Genomic DNA, 19,233 nt, shown 5'->3' on the forward strand with positions numbered 1-19,233 from the left:
CTTGCTCGTGCGATCAAATCACAAAAATAATATCAAAAACTACGAATTTAACCTCAAAACTCATGATTTTTCTCAAGAACACTTCAAATTCACTATTTTCTCAAACAGACGTCCGAATCACGTTAAATGAACTCCGATTTCCACCAAATTTCACAGATAGTACTTAAACATTATAACAAACCTGTACCGGGCCCCGGAACTAAAAATACGGGTCTGATACTAATGAGTTCAAACATTAATCCATTTTCTCTATTTCCTTAAAAAAATCCAGCATAACAATTTTCTTCAAAAATTGATTTCTAAGGCTAGGGACCTCGAAGTTCAATTTCGGGCATACACCAAGTCCTATATTTTACTGCGGACCTTCCGGGACCGTCAGAACGCGAGTCCGAGTCCGTTCATTCAAAATATTGAACAAAGTCAACTAAAAATTAAATATTAACTCTCAAAAATTATTAATTCATATATTTCCACATAAAAGCTTTCTGGATTCACGCCCGGACTTCGCACATAAATCGAGGTGAACAAAATTAAATATTTCTAAGGCTAATGAGCCCGGAATGATGTCTTAAATCATAAGATGACCCTTTGGGTCATCACAAGGTCTCTCCTATATTTGCTCGAAGTTTTTATTTTTCTTGTATATTTTTATTATGGTTTGGTTTGTATAGTATCTTTGTTTAATGAAAGGCGCTGATTCGAAAAAATTGAATTATTTATCTTTTTAAATAGTTATTTGTTTATTGAGCTCAACACGAAATCATAAATAGAATAAATTAGTACAGAATTTTCTTCTCCTTTTTAGTAAAACAAAATAAAACCAGAGGTAAATGTTTGAAAGCAAATTTCAATATTCGGAATCTAATAGTAATAATTACGGAGTAATATATAGTATCTCAAGAAATTTCTCGTATAGTACTAAAAGAACTAGTTTGATTAATTTATTTTTATTTTTATACCAAAATATATTTATTTGTCTGATTATTAATAAAGCCCTCCACTTAAAAAAGAAAAAAAAGGGACATGTCGCCTAGTTTCATGATGTGTCACGTGCATGTAAAGGTTATATTTATCCGCAAGAAAGAATTCTTCGTCAAGTAAATTTAGGAAATACAGAAACACTTACATGAACCTGGGTTAGGAAAAGGAAAATCTTGATACTCTTTTCATATATTTCAATTCTAAAAATATCTTCGTGTAAATTTATGAAATACCTATATAATAACTCACTCAAACAAAACCCAAATGGTCAACAAGAGAAGGAAGGAGTAGCATTTATTTTGAGATAAGATATTGATAGATCTTCATAATCATATAATCTAGTTACAACTCAATTTAATGTTTTTTTTTCTTTTTTGGTTGTTTTAAATTTGCGAATAGAAAAGGAGCATAGATTACAGAAGGTCTCTCCTATATTTGCTTGGAGTTTTTATTTTCTTGTATATTTTTATTATGGTTTGGTTTGTATAATATCTTTGTTTAATGAAAGGCGTTGATTCTAGATAAAAAAAAATTATTTATCCTTCTATATAGTTATGTGTTTACATAGCTCAACACAAAATCATAAATAGAATAAATTGGTACTAATTTTTCTTCTCATTTTTTAGTAAAACAAAATAAAATCAGAGGTACATGTTTGAAAGCAAATTTCAATATTCGGAATCTAATAGTAATAATTGAGGAGTAATATATAGTATTTCAAGAAATTACTCGTATAGTACTAAAGACCTAGCTTAATTAATTTATTTCTATTTTGTACAAAAATATATTTATCAGTCTGATCATTAATAAAGCCCTTCATTAAAAAAAAAAAAAGAAGAGGGCACGTCGCTTAGTTTCATGATATGTTACGTGCACGTAAAGGTTATATTTATCCGCAAGAAAGGGTTGCTCGACGAATTTTGGGAATACAAAAACAGTTACATGAACCGGGGTTAGGGCAAGGAAAATTTTGATACTCTTTTCATATATTTCAATTCTGTAAATATCTGCCTCTAAGTTTATGAAAGACCTATGTATTAATTCACTCAAACAAAACTCAAATGGTCAAAAGAGAAGGAAGGGGTGGCATTTATTCTGAGATAAATTATTGGTAGATTCTTATAATAAAATATAATCTAGTTACATCTCAGTTTAATGTTGTAGCCTCAATTATAATATCATCAAGCCTTTAGAGTTGTCTAAGCGTTTTCTATTGTTCAGAATTTAGTAAAAGTCATATTACCCAAAACGAAGTTCATTTTTTTGCTTTTCTATTAAAAGATTATCGAAAAATTGAAATATTGAATAATAATGTATCATATCTGTGAATATAAATTCATCTAACTATGCGATTATACTATTTTACAATTTTCTAGATATTTGAATTTTTCTTGTAGCGATTGTTTTATGTAGTTGCGGTCTATAGTTATTACGATTTACGACATATCATTTGGTTATCATTTTGGTCGAAGTATACGTATATGACATTGCTCATTTGAAGCTTAATATCAAGACGCTTCCCAAGGTCCATGACATATATTATTACATACTCTTTTGCTTGAATTATATAATAATCTCCCTAATTAAAAATTCGAGATATCTAGCTAAACAAATTTTTCATGAAAATTAACGACTGATATATGACTGTTGAATTGCAATATTTTCAACATAATTTTTTTTTTTGTTTCGTTCAATTTTTGGTTTGATTAATTAGCAAGGAGTTGAAACAATATGAATATTTGAAATGTCTTTCGTTTGCTAAAAATAATATAGTACGCGAAATTTTGAAAATGGTAGAGGGAATATACTGTAAATTGTACCAAAGTAGATTATATGTTAATGTAATTTAGACTTAAAGCCAACAAATGAAAGACCCCGTCAATTTTGAGTTTAAGTCCCATGAACACACTATATTATTGCTTTTCTCTTCTTCTTCTTCTTCTTCTTTTTAATGTCCAAACTTGTAGGTGAATGTCGGAAATTTAAAATTTAAAAATAAAATTGTTTCTGACTACTTCCGAAAAAGATCAAACTCACGACCAAAATAATCCTCAGTGATTTAAAATATGACAAAGATAAGAGAAGATTACAAGAAAAATGCTAGGATTTTGCTGGGACGATGTGCCTTCGAAAAGGCTAATTATATAACCTTCATTAATATATAACATAATTTCCTTTTCAAGCCAAAAAGAAAAGTTTCTTGATAATGACTTACAAATTCGAATACAAGAAATTGACGAAGTATAATTGCTATAAAGAAAATTCACACTTTTTCATCCTTTCACAAATGAGAAGCATATAAATCCTTCTTGATAATGTAGCCGTTGATCTTTGACAATGCTTAAGAAAAAACAACTATATATAAAACAAGAAGAAATTATATCTCACAAATTATGGATTCTTATAATCCACTTCCAATACTTGAAAATATCAATGATAATAAATTAATGAGTTTTGAATGAATGTCACGAATACTTTAACTACTAGGATAGAGAATATGACTTCCCATATCTTATATTCTGGAGATAGTTTCATTACAAATAAATATTTAAACCGACCATTTATTCGTATTATTAAAATATATATTCTCAAATCAAGAACCAACCTTTTCTTTAATGTAATTCAAATCAGTCGAAAAGAATGGCCGAGATTGTCAAAAATATAGTAACGAATAATTCATGCTACAAAATTATACCCCAAAATCCTAGCAATTTCAAGGCAATTAGTTCTTTCCCTCGAGCAATGATGTGACCTTTACTTCTGAGTTGAGGTTAAGTTAATATAAAAAATGGCTGACTTTATTAAGGTAAACGCGGAGTTTTTACAAAATCATAAGTGTATATTATATTAGCTAAGAAGAACTACAATTTTCTGATTTATTTGTAATTTATAGCCGATATTTTATCTATTCATGCTAAAAAAATGCTTTTATACATAAATGTACAAGATTTTACATTGACGTGTTCAGAGTATTACTGTGTCCACACTAAATTAATGATAACGATGTTCTATACCATAGAGATATGTTTTGAGTTTAATAAATAACGAAATGCGCATTTATATAACCGATTCGGGGTATTAGCATTTCTATCCCGCGCTAAAAATTATTTATATTTAGTAGCCGAAAAAATATATATAAAATTTGTATATTTTTTGTATATAACATACATAATGTGTGTATATATATATACAAAAAAATATACAAATCTTATACATTTTTTCGACTATTATTTTTACATCAGTTATACAGTGTTATTGTTCTAATATATTTGATATTAAGACATTATTATTATTATTATTATTGTTGTTGTTGTTGTTGTTGTTGTTGTTGTTGTTGTTGTTGTTGTTATTTGGCAAAATACCTTAAAACCCCCCTAAACTTGACACGGATTATTAGTTACAGCCTTAAACTATTCGTGGTCTTAATTACCCCCCTCAACTTGGCCTTTTGAGAGCCATTACCCCCTGGACACTGATGTGGCAAAGAGTGTGGGTGCACTCGCCTGCCACGTGAATTTTTCCTGTATATGTGGCACTTTTTTTAAAAATAAAATATATTTTTACCTTTTTAAGTATGTTATTTAGATAATTTTTTTAGAATATAATTATAATAAAACTTGGATAGAACTACATTATTTAGGCTAAATTTTTTTATTTGGCTAAAAATAATAAAATTTTAGTTAATTATTTTTGAATTTGACCTGAAAATAAAGATTTATACAATTAAAATAAATTGTCAATGCATCTAAAAAGTTAAAAAAAAATACATAGTTTGATTAATTATTTTGGCTATAATTTGTTATATATCTCTAAATTATGGTACTTTAAAAATATATTTTTTTTATAGATTTTACTTGAAAAAGTAAAAATACACAATTAAAATAAATAGTCATTGCATCAAAAGAAGAAATAAAAAGAGTGTAGTTGAAGAAATTATACACCGTTGAAGAAATAAAAATACACAATTGAAGAAAGTGTACACTCTTTTTATTTCTTTTTTGATACAATAACTATTTATTTCAACTGTGTATTTTTACTTTTTCAGATAAAATTTATAAAAAATATATTTTTAGAGCACCATAATTCAGAGCTATATAAAAAATTATAGCCAAAATAATTAATTTCAACAACAACAACAATAACATACCCAGTATTATCCCACACCGTGGAGTATGGGGAGGGTAGTGTGTACGCAAAACTTACCCCTACCTTGTGAGAATAGAGAGGCTGTTTCAAAATAATTAATTTCAAACTATGTATTTTTTATAACTTTTTAGATGCCTTGACTATTTATTTCAATTGTATAAATCTTTATTTTCAAGTCAAATTCAAAAAAAGATTAACTAAAACTTTATTATTTTTAGCCAAATAAAATTTTTTAGCCTAAGTAATGTAGTTCTATCCAAGTTTTATTATAAATTGTATTCGAAAAAAATTATCTAAAAAAGTAACATACCTAAAAAGGTAAAAATATATTTTATTTAACAAAAAAATGCCACATATACAGGAAAAGTTCACGTGGCAGGCGAGTGCACACGCACTCTTTGCCATATTAATGTCCAAGGGGGTAATGACTCTCAAAAGGTCAAGTTATGAGGAATAATTAAGACCACGAATAATTTAAGACTGTAACTAATAATCCGTGTCAAGTTTAGGGGGTTTTTAACGGGTATTTTGCCTTTGTGTTTATACCGCAACTTTTAGACCCCACGATTTCGTTTCGTCAGCCTTTTATTTTTGGAAAATCTACGTGGTATACCCATGGAAAATACTAGTTAACTTCATATACATTTAAAATATTTATTTTACCTTGTATACCTATTTTATAAAACTTTGTTTACTTTTTAAATATTTAATATCATTATATACCATTAAACAAATCCCACATTTTAAGGAACTAAATTATCTCTTGCTCCCTTAAAACACCCCATCGTCCCACGTTTTAAGGAATTGGGATTATACTAACCTTCTAACCAAGAAGTTCATACCCCAATCATTTCTCTACGTCCTTCATTGTATTTTTTTTCTCTTCCATCTAAATCTAAAGAGAAACAAAAATAAGGTGAAAATGTTTTAACTTGAGATATAATATCTAAACTAAAATAAAATACTAGAACATACTATTCAAACCAATACACCACAACATCCTAATAAAAAATACAGTATTCGAATCAAACAAACTACAATATTCTAATTTGGAATACAATATTCAAATCGAACATACCATAATATTCTAATTTGGAATACAATATTTAAATAAAAAATACAATAATATTGTATTCAAATCAAACATACCACAAGATTCTGATTTAAAATACAATATTCAAACTAAATATATCACAATATTCTAATTTGGAATATAGTATCCAAACCAAATATATCTTTATTTTTATTTATTATGTGTATTTTATTTTACTTACAATATTAACATGCTATACATAATACTAGTATACAATGAATATTTTACTGAATAATTGTTTATTGTATAAAAGAAAATAAGGACAACGGTTCTCACAAGAAAAGGCTTTGTTTAAAGGAATTTTATTCTTTAATTTTGGTCTAAAGTTTAAACGGATGGAGTGGATTTGTTTTATATAGATCGATACTTTCCTTTAATTAGGGAGTAAATTTATATGGTAGTTATTGTTCTTTTGACTAAATGGATATGTAAGGTAATTAATTGGTGTGTACTACATGTAATTTCATAATTGAAGTATATTGTGTTAAGGGCTTTTAAAAGTAGGTACACGGTGTAAAGTTCCCTTTATTTTTCGTTAAAGAATTCCTTCATTATCAATACTCAATCTCAACACTAGGCCAATAAAAGATATGAAAATTTTATAAAACTCGAGATTGTAGGACCAAGTGAGTGGATAGAAGGAATATTCCATGAGATCCTCGATGATCTTTTTCTCCCCTCTATAAAACTATAATTAACTTGTCCCGTCAATGCCACCATAAATTTCAATTATCAACGACAAATTCTAACCTTATGAGTGTGTACTTGGATTAGGATATCAATTGATTGCCGCGTTCTTGAGCTTGACTAGTACTAATATGCTCTATCACCAAAGGATACGATGGAGTTGTAGGTATTTCTACATATTTAATTAATGGTTTTGAGTTCTAACACTGAGTATAAAATTATCTTTGATATGAAGCTCTTTACCTCTTAAAGTGGGACTCCTGGGCACGAATCCAATTTCCGAATTAGTCAAGCCCGAAATGTATACCAAGCACCAAACACCAAAAAAAAAATTAAAAAAAAAAATAATTAATAATATAATCGTAGATTTTCTTCAAACTTCAAATCTTATATTTAGTTCTTAGTCGAAGTCAATTAAATAGGGGTATTATTACTTTTAGCCCGCGACATAAACTATTTACGTCTGATAGCCGAAAAGTGTATAAAACTTATATAATTTTTGTATATAATGTATAAAAAATATATAAATTTTACATGTTTTTCGGCTATTATTTTTAAAGCGCCTATACAATGTCATTTTTTCAATTAAATAATGATCAATCACCAGGCCCACTGGCACTGTAAATTAGTTAAAATGGCACGGGCTAGCCAGTTTTCGGACTGATCATTCAAAAATAGTCAGCGTTCGCAAAGTCATTGAAAAATAACCACTATTTTGTTGCAACAGGGATCGGTCCAGCATAATATACTGGAGATCGATGTACCTGTGTATGAACTTCCAGCATATTATGTTGGAACTCCAACACGTGGAAAGTTCCAGCATAATATACTGAAGATTGGAGCACATGTGTATGAACTTCCAGCATATTATATCGGACCAGTATATTATACTGGAACTCCAGTGTATTATGCTGGAGTTTTAGTATACTTATGCTGGAACTCCAGTATATTATGCTGGAATATTTTCTGAATTTTGAACAGTGTTTTCGTTCAGATTTATCTTTACATGAAAAGTAGCTAAATTTTGATTACTTTTGAAACTGTGGCTATTTTTGAATGTCCACTTGTAAATCTGGTTATTTTTGAATTTCTCTATGTAAATTAGTTGCATGATAGTGTATTGCTTTAATACGCATATCCAATTCTTAATCCAAATAGTTCTTTATCACAAACATTACAATAGGAATATGAACCCGTTTGGATGGGCTTATTTTAAGTGACTTTTAAGTCAAAATAGATGTTAAGCCATACGTTAGGAATTCTAGCTTTTGACATGTTTTTGTCATTTTAGCTTAAAAACAAGTACTTAAAAATACTTTTTATTTTATTTTATCCAAACACTACAAAATGGCTTTAAAGCTATTTTAGCTTGAAAGCACTTAAAATAAACCAATTCAAACAAGCTCTATGTTTACTTTTCACGGTTATTTCTAAGTTCTACTAATGACCAAATATATCTACATCTTATTTTGGACTAACAATCTCTTCGTTTTAAAAAAAAGGTAAATTTTTATAAAGCACTATCTTTTAGTAGTAATTAGTTATTTATAGATATCATTTGCTATATTACGGATTGTAGATACGTTTTCTGTTGTTATAAGATGTATTAGATGTATTTAAGTTACTGTATTCATGAATATAGTAGCAAAAATAGGCGTGAATCAGGGAAGTCCAGCTAAACTGTTGTTGTATTCGAGTGTATTCGACTGTATTCATGGCGTGAAACATGGGATTATAGCTAGACAAATTATTGTATTCGACTGTATTCACGGCGTGAAACAGGGGATTACACTGTTTTTAAACGGAAAGTGAATCAATTAACATAATAGACACCTAATATAACTCAATAAACTCAATTATAACACATAAATTTTGTATTTCCAGTTATAAAAAAGATTCTCAACCGAAAAATACCCCAAAAATATAGCAATCTTCCAAAAAATTATATAATACATGCATCTGAATATATAAATTATATTAATTAAAAAAATATATATGAATATATTCATGGCATATAAAAAGAAAATGAATACAATGAAATACATGAAAATACAGCGTGGTACGTTGAAAATACATTGAAATATATGAACAAAAAATCAAGTTGCTCAGCCCAAACTCCGTTGTCTTTGTTCAAGAACAAACCCTAACTCCATATGAATCCATGGAATTAACGTTTAATAATAGATCGCGGTTGAAAACAGGGGAAATTGACTGAAATTCAGTTTGACCGCCGTAGATGAGTTCCATAGTTGAGAATTCAAAATCTAATTCCTCGCCGTTATCTCCGTCGAAGCAAACTGCCTCTTGAAATTCATCGGAGATTTTAGCGGCAATTTCAACCAAGTATCCGAAGCTACTAAAGCTAGGGCACATATAATTATCGTTTATGGCTTCCTGCATGATTTTGTTCTGTGTGATTGAGTAAAGCTGTGTAGGTTCGCTTTTTTGTGTAGTTTTTTTATGATGTGTTGTTCTGTGTAGGGAAAGAGAATTGTTTGTTCTGTGCTGTGCTGGGATCGGAGAAAACATAGGTGATGTGGGTGAGAAGAATGTGGGAAGAGAATGACATGTATCAAAGTAGAGAGAGAAAGAAAATATTGTAACTAAATAGCGTATTTAGTTGCTTTGGGTTAGGAGCAAAATTAGATATTTTGCTATAAACATTAAAAGGTATCTATAGAATATAATATTTTTAAATGATATTTATTTAAAATAAATAAGGTGTTAACCTTTGCTATAGGAGGTAAAAATTCCAAAAAATTAAAATAAAAATCTTTCTCCATGTAATTATTTTACACTGTTAAGTTAGTAATGTCCAACTGCCATACCCTAAAATTTGGAATTTGCGCAAATTTTGAAGCCAGAGCGCTACGCGTATATTTAACTTACTTAATAGGGGTGTGACTAATAATGGACAATAGCTTCAACGTCTATGGCTTATTTTAGTTCAGTTTATATTTTTTTCGAAAAATTAAATGACATTCAACTTGATCTTGGAACGCGAACTCTGATTTTGGAAAACGTTTTTGTTAATTAATTTCTTTCTTTTTTTGTTTATTAATTATATATAATATGCATGTATGTATAAATTTAAACAGCTTCTGTTTTTCGCTTTCTTGAAAAGGTTTCGGGTGAAATTTAAAAAATAGCCAGATTTACAACTGGTCGTTCAAAAATAGTTCAATTTCAAAAGTAATCGAAATTTAGCCATTTTTCATGTAAAGATAAATTTGAGCGAAAATACTGTTTAAAACCCGGAAAATACATCAGTATATTATGCTGGAGTTCCAGCATAACTATACTTGAACTCCAGCATATTATACTGGAGTTCCAAGATAAGTATGCTAGAACTCCAGCATAATATGATGGAGTTCCATCATAAGTACACTAGAACTCCAGCATAATATACTGGAGTTCCAACAAGTATACCGGTCCAGCATAATATACTGGAGTTTGGAGCATCGGTGCTCCAGTCTCCAATATAATATACTGGAGCCAGCAAAGTATACCGTTCCAGCATAATATGCTGGAGTTCATACACATGTGCACCGAACTCTAGTATATTTTGCTTGACCGGTCTCTGTTGCAGCAAAATAGTGGCTATTTTTCATTGACTTGGTAAACGCTGGCTATTTTTGAATGACCAGTCCGAAAACTGGCTATACCGTGCTATTTTTACAAAGATTTCTGAAAAATTGTCTAAACTAAAAGGGCCTAATTACATATTTGGGCTTCATTTATAGGGCCCAAATGATTGCAGAAGTCATAGAATAGGCCCTATTAGCCTATATAAACTGACAGTTTCCCGCTGGATTATCAACGCAGATCACACTTCCTCCAACTGGAGCAAAACCACACAAGAGTAACTTCAAAGCGCTCTGAGAATTCAAATTAATTTTCAAATTCGATCGATATTTTCATCAGTTAGGTTCCATAAATTTCCAAATTGAAGCTATAAATTCTCGAAGATTTCAAAACTTTCCAGTGAGTATCGGCAAAATGAAGTTGAAGATTAACAAAGCCTCCGATCTCAGCTCCATCTCTGTTCTTCCTCCTCATGCAAGGTCAAATTCTATCTCAATTTCATCTCTTTGCATTGTTTAGCAGGAAAATTGCCTAACGCTCTGTGTTTCTGATTTTTCTTCGAATGCTTTACAAATATTTGAATGTTTTGTGTGCGACAGACACGCACAAACACACACATGAATATACAGTATTATATAATGGATCGAGCTTTTTCGAGAAGATTTGAGTAGAAATCGAGCGCGATACCTCTCTTTGTTTGCTTTTTCTTCGAATACATTACAGATATCTGGATGTTTTTGTGTGCTATATATATATATATATATATATATATTATATGTTTGTACGAATAAAGAGAGGTCGAAAATTTAACATAATATTGAGATATTTGTTGTGATGATTGAGAAGAAGGCCAATTGCGATGCCGATTTCTGTTTTGGCCTACGTCTTCATGTTTCAGAGTTTTTTCCGCATACATTACAGATATTTCTATGTTACACACACACACACACACCTATATATGTATAAGTATTAGAGATGGAGAGAGTGAGAGAGAGAATTTCACCATAATATTGAGCCTTGTTTGATGATATGAGAAGGAGGCCAAGTGCGGTACCAAGTGCAGCAGAGTCTTCCGTCTTCGGGAAAAGCCAAGCGTCACAAGTTCGATCACAGCAGCAATCACAACAATCCTTCTCACAGATTCGGTCACAGCAGCAATCACAACAATCCTTCTCACAGGGATTTTCATCTCAGCAACCGATGTACTCTCAGCTATCGCAGAGCTCTCTGGATGAATTTGCCCCTAATGAGCAAGTAATTCCTCCCTCTCGTTCCTATCTCTCAGTTGTACGAATTGTAGTTGTTAATGAGATGTCATTTTCGTATACTTCGGCTGCTAACTAATCGTAACATACCAAGGAACTGATTCATTGCGGAAATGATAATGATTAACTTCTAAAAATTGTATGCAACTTCTAGAGAATGCTTTAGATTGTCTAAAATGTGGTTTGATGCTTCACAAGACTTTAATCTATTTTATCCTGGATAACTGTTGCCTAAGTTAATTTTGAGTGTAATTTGCATTTATGCTTTGTGATTCTTAAAATAGATGAATTTACCTTCCGACTATGATTTACTTTGTTATATGCTGTGTGAGTACATGATACTAACTTTATCTGACATTTTTATTCAAGATGTTTATTTGATTTATTATTATATTAGTGATAGGTGAAGAAAGCATTAGAGTTAAGTTGTAAATTTGAACAGCTCTGAAAGTTGCATAACAAATGACTGATGTCAATATTATGGAACGTCCTTAAATTGAAAGAGTGTCATATAAAGGTATCATTTACCATCCTTAGTGTATTGGACAGTGGATCATCAATTATGTCAACCGACTTGTCTGGCAGAATGTTTCTTATTACTACATGAAAAAACAGGGGATCGTCACACTGCACTATGAAGTGGTTGTAGAGCTTATCAGAGTTCGTATACAACTAGTTAACTGATGGAGTCTTGTCTTTTATGTTGAGCATATGCTTTCTTGGTTTCAATTCTGCCCAGGACACAGAGTTTCACGAAACTTTCCACTTTATACATTGGAAATTTTACTCACCTTATACCAAACAAAATGCTGTTGTGGGAAATTTACATCTCAGAGCGAACAATAAGGTGTTACTATTGATAATTTTAATGCAGAGATTGGGTTCTCAAGAAAGAGAAAATTCAGCAAAGAGGATGAACTGTTTGCCTCAAATCAGCTACACACGAGAAGAGAGTCAAATGCAGCTATCTAAACCTTCAGGCAATTATATGCGCAAGTGGTCAGTTCCTGAAAACAAATGTAAGTCATAATTCCACCTCCACTAAATATATGCTCTCAGCTTCCATTTAAGATCTAAGGAAAATGTAAGTTTGGGGATTAATTTGCAGCTAGAATCATTGGACTAAACATGTTTCTAATTTTGCTGAACAGCCCAGATTACTGAAGAACTTGAACACAAAATTGGAATTGTAGAGACTTCATTAAGCAGGCTAGGAATGATCTTAGATTCTGTTCAGAGTGATATTATGCAAGTTAACCGGGGAACGAAAGAGATATTGATGGAGAGTGAGTATTCACTGCCTTTTCAATTTACCTGATGTGGCTGAATAGTTAGGAGCTCCAAAGAGCCCATATCATTATTTGAAGAGTATGGAAATTTGTCTTGAGATGCCTGCTGGCCCTAGTAAATTTTTACTTGCAAATATATCTGCAGGATGTCAACAAATTCTCACGCATTAGTTTTTCTAAATTTTCTTTCAGTGGAAAGCTTACGGCCGAAGTTAGCAGCTCATGATGAACTGTTGCAATTAATGGTAACTATAGCTTAGCTGTTCTGCTTAAGTCCAGATTTATTTGTATAATATTTCCTAATCCATGTGACATGCAATAACCAGAACAAGGGGAGGGAAGATCTGAAAGCTAGCATGGAAGAGACCTTCAAATCCATGTTTGAAGAGCTGAGGGAGAATAAATATCAAGAGAACATCCGGGATCTTTCATCACTGGTTAGAGCTATGCCCAACAAACTGGAGATGTGCATTTTGCAACTGCAAACGGACTTGAGCAAGAACTTGGCTAAAGAGATTCAGGCATGTTGCATATTGAAATTGACTGTTTAAGTTCATATTTAGGCTACCATCTGTAGTTGGGTTTATGCTGCTTCATCTATATTCCTATTGCTTGCAGACAGCTTCCCTCCGCCCAGATTGTCCCGGACAAAAACATGAAACTGTTCTGGCCGTTCAACCGAAAGTACATTTTCAAGAATTCTATTCTCCGAATTCCTTAAGACCTTTATGAGTATTTAGAGTAATGATAAAAACTATCACAAATCTTAGTGCATTTGAACATTTGTAGGGTATCAATGATTGTTTCCCTCTCCCTGAAGTGAAGTTTCTCAAGAAGTAAGTTTTCAAACTTTCTTCCTTTTATCTTTCTTCCCAGTGGCATCACAAAGCCTTAATTTTGAAATCTCTATGTAGCAACTAATCAGTAGCTCTCCAGTATACAATTTTCATAATCATTTGATGGCTTCTCTTACTATTTGCATCATTTATGTGCAATATGCATAAGCAGTAGTCATTTTGCAATGCTTCTTGAGATGTGTGTATTGACACTTGACTACTTGAGATCACTTGCGGCTGGGATACTGGATACGCTCTCTATCATCAAGAAATAGTTAGGTGGCAGTTAGTTGTGAAGATTTGTCTCATAGTGTCTTTTAATCCATGTAAAACCAGAAGGTATCCCCATTTCTCACATTAGCTATACGAAGAAGAAAGTGAAATCAAAAGGGAAGCACTCCCCTTCATCCCCAAAAGCTTTAATCCAAGCTAGCATTCGTGATAAACTAAATGAATGAAGAAAACTCCTAAGAACTTTGCTATAGCTTCAAAAGAAATCTTAAAGATATTTTGTTTATAAAGTTTTGCTTATCTTTCTAAAATTGTGCGATATTCCTTATTGCTGGGAATTGCAAGTCACCAAGCATGTCTTTTCACTTCTAGTTCAACAATGAATATCAAAGATCAGAAAACAACTATGTCGACGAAGACTGAAACAGGAGGCTGGAAAACAGTGAAACATGACCAAACTTGTGTGAAGCAGAAAATTTCCAGCAGAAGTCACAAACAGAATAAAGCATTTCGACAGGTAATTATCTGATTGCCCATACGCAAACAAATTGCTTGTTGACTTGTGAGCAATAGTGGTTATCATTGTGGCATGAAAACAATCCAAAAGAAATACGGAGTAATAGGTTTTGAAATGCTGTATTTGTGATATGTCGTAGTCCACCATCTCTGAGGCCTTGTTTTGAAGTTAACAAAAATGCTTTGTTTAGCACATCACATATTTGAAAACTTGAGACTGTATCACCTATATTCTCAGAGCTGACAACTGTCTATCCATTTCAGGAAAGGGAATTTGGAGTTACCATTGAATCTGATGAGGATATTGACACAGGCTTTTCCTGCTTGCTTGAAGAAAACGGATCAGGTAATTGCACTTCTTGCCTCATCATTCATTTGAGGATTTCACCATAATGCAATTTGATAAGCAGAGTGATTTCTGCATCCTGTAATTAATCAACGTGTTTATTGACCTAAAACTGTATTGTACAATTGAACTTAACGAATTTAGATAGATCAATTTAGATGTATGTCAAATTATATCCTATATCTCTAGACTCACCACAGACAAGAATGACCTTTGGGTACTTTTAATCAAGCCAAATACCTAAGAATTATAATATGAAAGAAAATAAATAAAGTAACAAGAAAGAACATGTCTAAAAGCTTGAAGCATCTTTATTATACTGCCACACTATTAAGTTTTTCTCAAACCAAAGAGAAACTGATAATCCTCTCTTCCCTTTGTCAGTTGGGGTAAGGAAGGGAATTGAACCTGTTATCAGGCTTTGTGTCCCGAGGGATCTCTCTCTTTCTCTGAAAGCATCACATTTCGAGTCTGTCCTGAAATAAGAATTTTTGAGCATCATAACTTCAGCAAGAAGTTTTTGAAGAAAAAAGAAAGACAAACAATCATTCATGTCTTTCTTAAATGTCGTTTGGTATAGATTTGAGTGCTTAAACTGTCTCTCTCTTAAAGGCGCAGGAATTTGTCCAATAGAGGATGCAAAGGAAGAGAGTGCACGCATATTAAGGAAAGCAAGGAGGCGAAAGAGAAAGCATCTTAACACTATCATTATAGATTGAAGGTACACAGTGACAATTTATAATCTGCTGAATCGAGGTCCTATGATTTGACAAACAGTAAAAATGCATAATTGTTACTTCTATCTTTCCTTAGCAAATATAGGATGTGTTGTTTGCAATTCGATTTTCCATTATTATTATTATTAGGAAATTCCAGACTGAGCATTACATAGCAAGCAAAATCTGTGTTGTTGCTGCAATACACAGACTTGAGGTGATTGTATTATTTTCCAAGGGGATGTCAGCAGACTCAGCACCCATAAAAATATGTAGTGCACCGGGATTACGTAAGTAACTACCAGCAAAAAGAGTACGATGTTTTAATTTTTGAATTAAAGTTGGCTAATTAGATCACTGCATCTTCTGCATACGACATTTCATTTGCTAATAGGAGTAAATATTATGCTGGTAAATTTTCAGCCTGTGATATTCTGCCATGTTAACAGTAAATAATATGGAAAAAATAATCCATCTCAGCCGTGGTAGAGAACTTAGAAAAAACTCAAATCATCACTTTCAGCATAGAATGAAAGCATGTGAAGCAGGGAGGATAAGGAAGGTCGAAGGTTTTTTACTAATTGTCGGACTTGGATGGTCAGCCTTTTTCTTGTTTACATCATGTAATACTCTATTGTCAAGATCCTGAAGCCTAATTAAAGAAGTCATTCTCCCCTGGTGTATCTATTCACATAATTATCTTTATAGCATAAATAACGTGTGGACGTAGTGCAGTTTGCTTATAAGAACTCCATAGATCATCCGTTATGTTCCTTGCCTGTTAATTTTTGGGTGTTATTTTCCTTATTGACAAGGTAAAAGTTTGGCCAAATAAATAAATAAACTAAAAATAAAAATAAGATTAGTAGAAGTAGCAGGCAACTACTTGCCGCATTGCATTGCACTCGTGGTGTGTTTTTCTAAGAAAGAATTAAGAAGCATGCTCGCTCTTCTGCACAAATCCTCTAGAAGGGATGGATGCGTGGATGGGTGGGTTTCTTCTCCTTTTTTAATATGATCCAGGAACAGGGGCCTTGGAGCAACGTTAAAGTTGTCTATGACCTATAAGTCACGGGTTTGAGTCGTGGAAGCAGTCACCAATGCTTGCATTAGAGTAGGTTGTCTACATCACACTTCTTGGAGTGCGACCCTTTCCCGGATCTTGCATAAACACGAGATGCTTTGTGCACCTAGCCCTTTGAATAATGATCCAAAATTCCAATTGGCCGAAGTAAGTTTCGCAGGCTGTCAAAGGAAATTTCCCTTCCTGCAGTCACCTACTAATACTATGTATGCTTCCTTATATTGCTGGGGAACTCCTTACGTTCAAAAAGGTCACTTTCTGCTTTGAAATTTTCTCAGGCACCACTTTTTGATTGAAACAATAGAAGCTTTTAAGCGTCACAATTGTAGCTATGCTAAAAAAAAAAATTAGTGTTATAATATAGTGGAGTTACTTTTAATATGGTTATTATTAGTTAGTTTATTTTACTTTCTCTACTCCCTTTTATCTGACTTGTGACTTAGGCATAACAGGGGACTTTAAGTTAGATTACTTCCCTTTTTGGACGAGACATTAATGTTGACTTTTAAATCATCTTACCGAATTCTTTCCTCGTTAGCCACCAAGTTATACTGGGGAGTCATGACTCTTGCCAACTTATCCTTTATCCCTCTCTAATTATTCTCCAGTCTCCACTTGAATCATTGTAGGTTGAAATATTGGTTTTTTTTTCCAATTGGTCAATCCTAATTATCCATCTTGTGATTGCAGACACATGATGAACGGCTAGGATTTGCTAGTGTTTTACACCTGTTACACATTAAAACCAGACATTTTGATCTTCAACCCAAAGCAGAATTTTCTTAAAACAACAGCAAAAAAAAAATTGTCCAAAATTACTAAACGGAACAGTCACATAAAACAAAAAGTTATACTACTTTTTAAGTACAAATGGCTAAGAATTTTGGTATTTCAGCCATATCTTGTCATCAATGTTTCGGAAAAGAGGACATTCATCCTGTCACGGGCTCGTGGTTACATTCTGCACGTGCACTGAAATTAAAAAAAATTTACGATGGATGGAGGACCTTGAAACTATCGTGGTTAAACAAATGTTTTCTTAAGGACATAATAAGTAGAAAAGGAAACAATTCACGGAACAAACTTTCCATTTTCCCAAAAGGAATCCCTCGTAAATGTTTTGTACACTCTTATTGATACTTGATACTATAATATTTTGGAGTAGCTGGAGTTAGCTCGTAAATAGCGGAGGAAGGGAAAGTAGAAGAGATGGGGGATTTTGGTAGTATCGGAATGCGATGGACGTACATAAATAAAGAGATCTAAAATTTGAAGTTTATAGATTCCTAGAGGAATGTTTCTAAATATCTTACATTACTTATGAATTTTTTTCTCAGAGTTAGATAATAGTGAAGGAAAGAAAAGAGAGAAAAGAAGCACCTTTACAAAAGGTTTTTAGGTCCAGAAGATTGATCCTTTCACTTTTCTAAATTGAATGCTTTTGATCTGTTCTACTGCATCATGCACATGCTTTGCTCCCCGTGTGTAATTTTTTGTGGCGTGGTGAAATGATAAGTTTGGCTAAACTATTCACGTTTTAATCTTCATTTTTTCTAAGAAACGCCTAAGCTTTTTGACAATTACACTAACCTTACCCTTTTTAGATTGTAAAACTCATTTTGGTCTAGAAAGGTGGAAGAAAAGAATAACTTTGTTGGCTCTGTGATTTATCTGCCCATTACGTGGGGTTGGAGAGTGAAGGGTTCCTGTGTTTGTTCTATTCTTATCTTGATAATGATGAGTTATGCAATGTCTCGCTTTAACTATATTAGGGCATTTAATTAGAGATTAAGGTTTTTCCCCCCTTCTTTAGGGATCTTGTATTTGAATTCACCTCATGATCTTATTAATTCAGATTTGTATCCGGTGAATTTACTAGCAGGAAGATAAACATTCCATACCAAGATGTTCTGTATTGTTCGAGTCACAACTCACAACATGTGATTAAAAATGAAAGAAACCTAATATTCATACTACATCATGTATGAGATAAATTTAAGTTTTGTAAATAATATATTGTCTCTTTTCGTCTTCTTGAGTCAAGGGTCTTTCGGAAACAATCTCTCTATCCCTCGGGGTAAGGGTAGGGTCTGCGTACACACTGCCCTCCCCAGACTCTACTAGTGTAATTTCACTGAGTCGTTGTTGTTGTACTATTTTGTCTATTGACTCTATGGATGCTTGCTTTTTTCAATAATGCTATATTTCGTATATTTCTAAGTCCAAGTAGATACTGTAATCATTAATCAATGAAAATTACGGGACGAATGATTATATTAGAAGAATTTGATTCTGGTGTTTACGTTAATTCCCTCGAATCGCAACCACCTTGTCCTACTAGGCACACCCAAGTTTTTGTCTTTTAAAAATGTGATTTGACAATATTATCATCAAAAACCCTATATAGGATAAAGAAACAAAACTCTAGGTTTTTTTTGTTATTGTTTAATTACGTTCC

The 19,233-nt window shown here is 32.1% G+C and overlaps 1 protein-coding gene across 1 annotated transcript; it reads left to right on the plus strand.

The window, feature by feature from the left end:
• The first annotated feature begins 10,740 nt into the window (after positions 1-10,740).
• LOC104245735 (putative recombination initiation defects 3) lies at positions 10,741-16,058 on the plus strand. Its single transcript, XM_009801400.2, has 11 exons — positions 10,741-10,971; positions 11,530-11,746; positions 12,632-12,776; positions 12,909-13,043; positions 13,239-13,291; positions 13,373-13,567; positions 13,665-13,730; positions 13,836-13,882; positions 14,486-14,630; positions 14,894-14,975; positions 15,588-16,058. Exons 1-11 carry the CDS (start codon positions 10,907-10,909, stop codon positions 15,692-15,694), a joined length of 1,257 nt encoding a protein of 418 aa, XP_009799702.1. The 5' UTR covers positions 10,741-10,906; the 3' UTR covers positions 15,695-16,058.
• The last annotated feature ends 3,175 nt before the right edge of the window (positions 16,059-19,233 follow it).

The sequence above is a fragment of the Nicotiana sylvestris genome, chromosome 1 (assembly GCF_000393655.2).
Source record: "Nicotiana sylvestris chromosome 1, ASM39365v2, whole genome shotgun sequence".
Classification (NCBI taxonomy): Eukaryota; Viridiplantae; Streptophyta; class Magnoliopsida; order Solanales; family Solanaceae; genus Nicotiana; species Nicotiana sylvestris.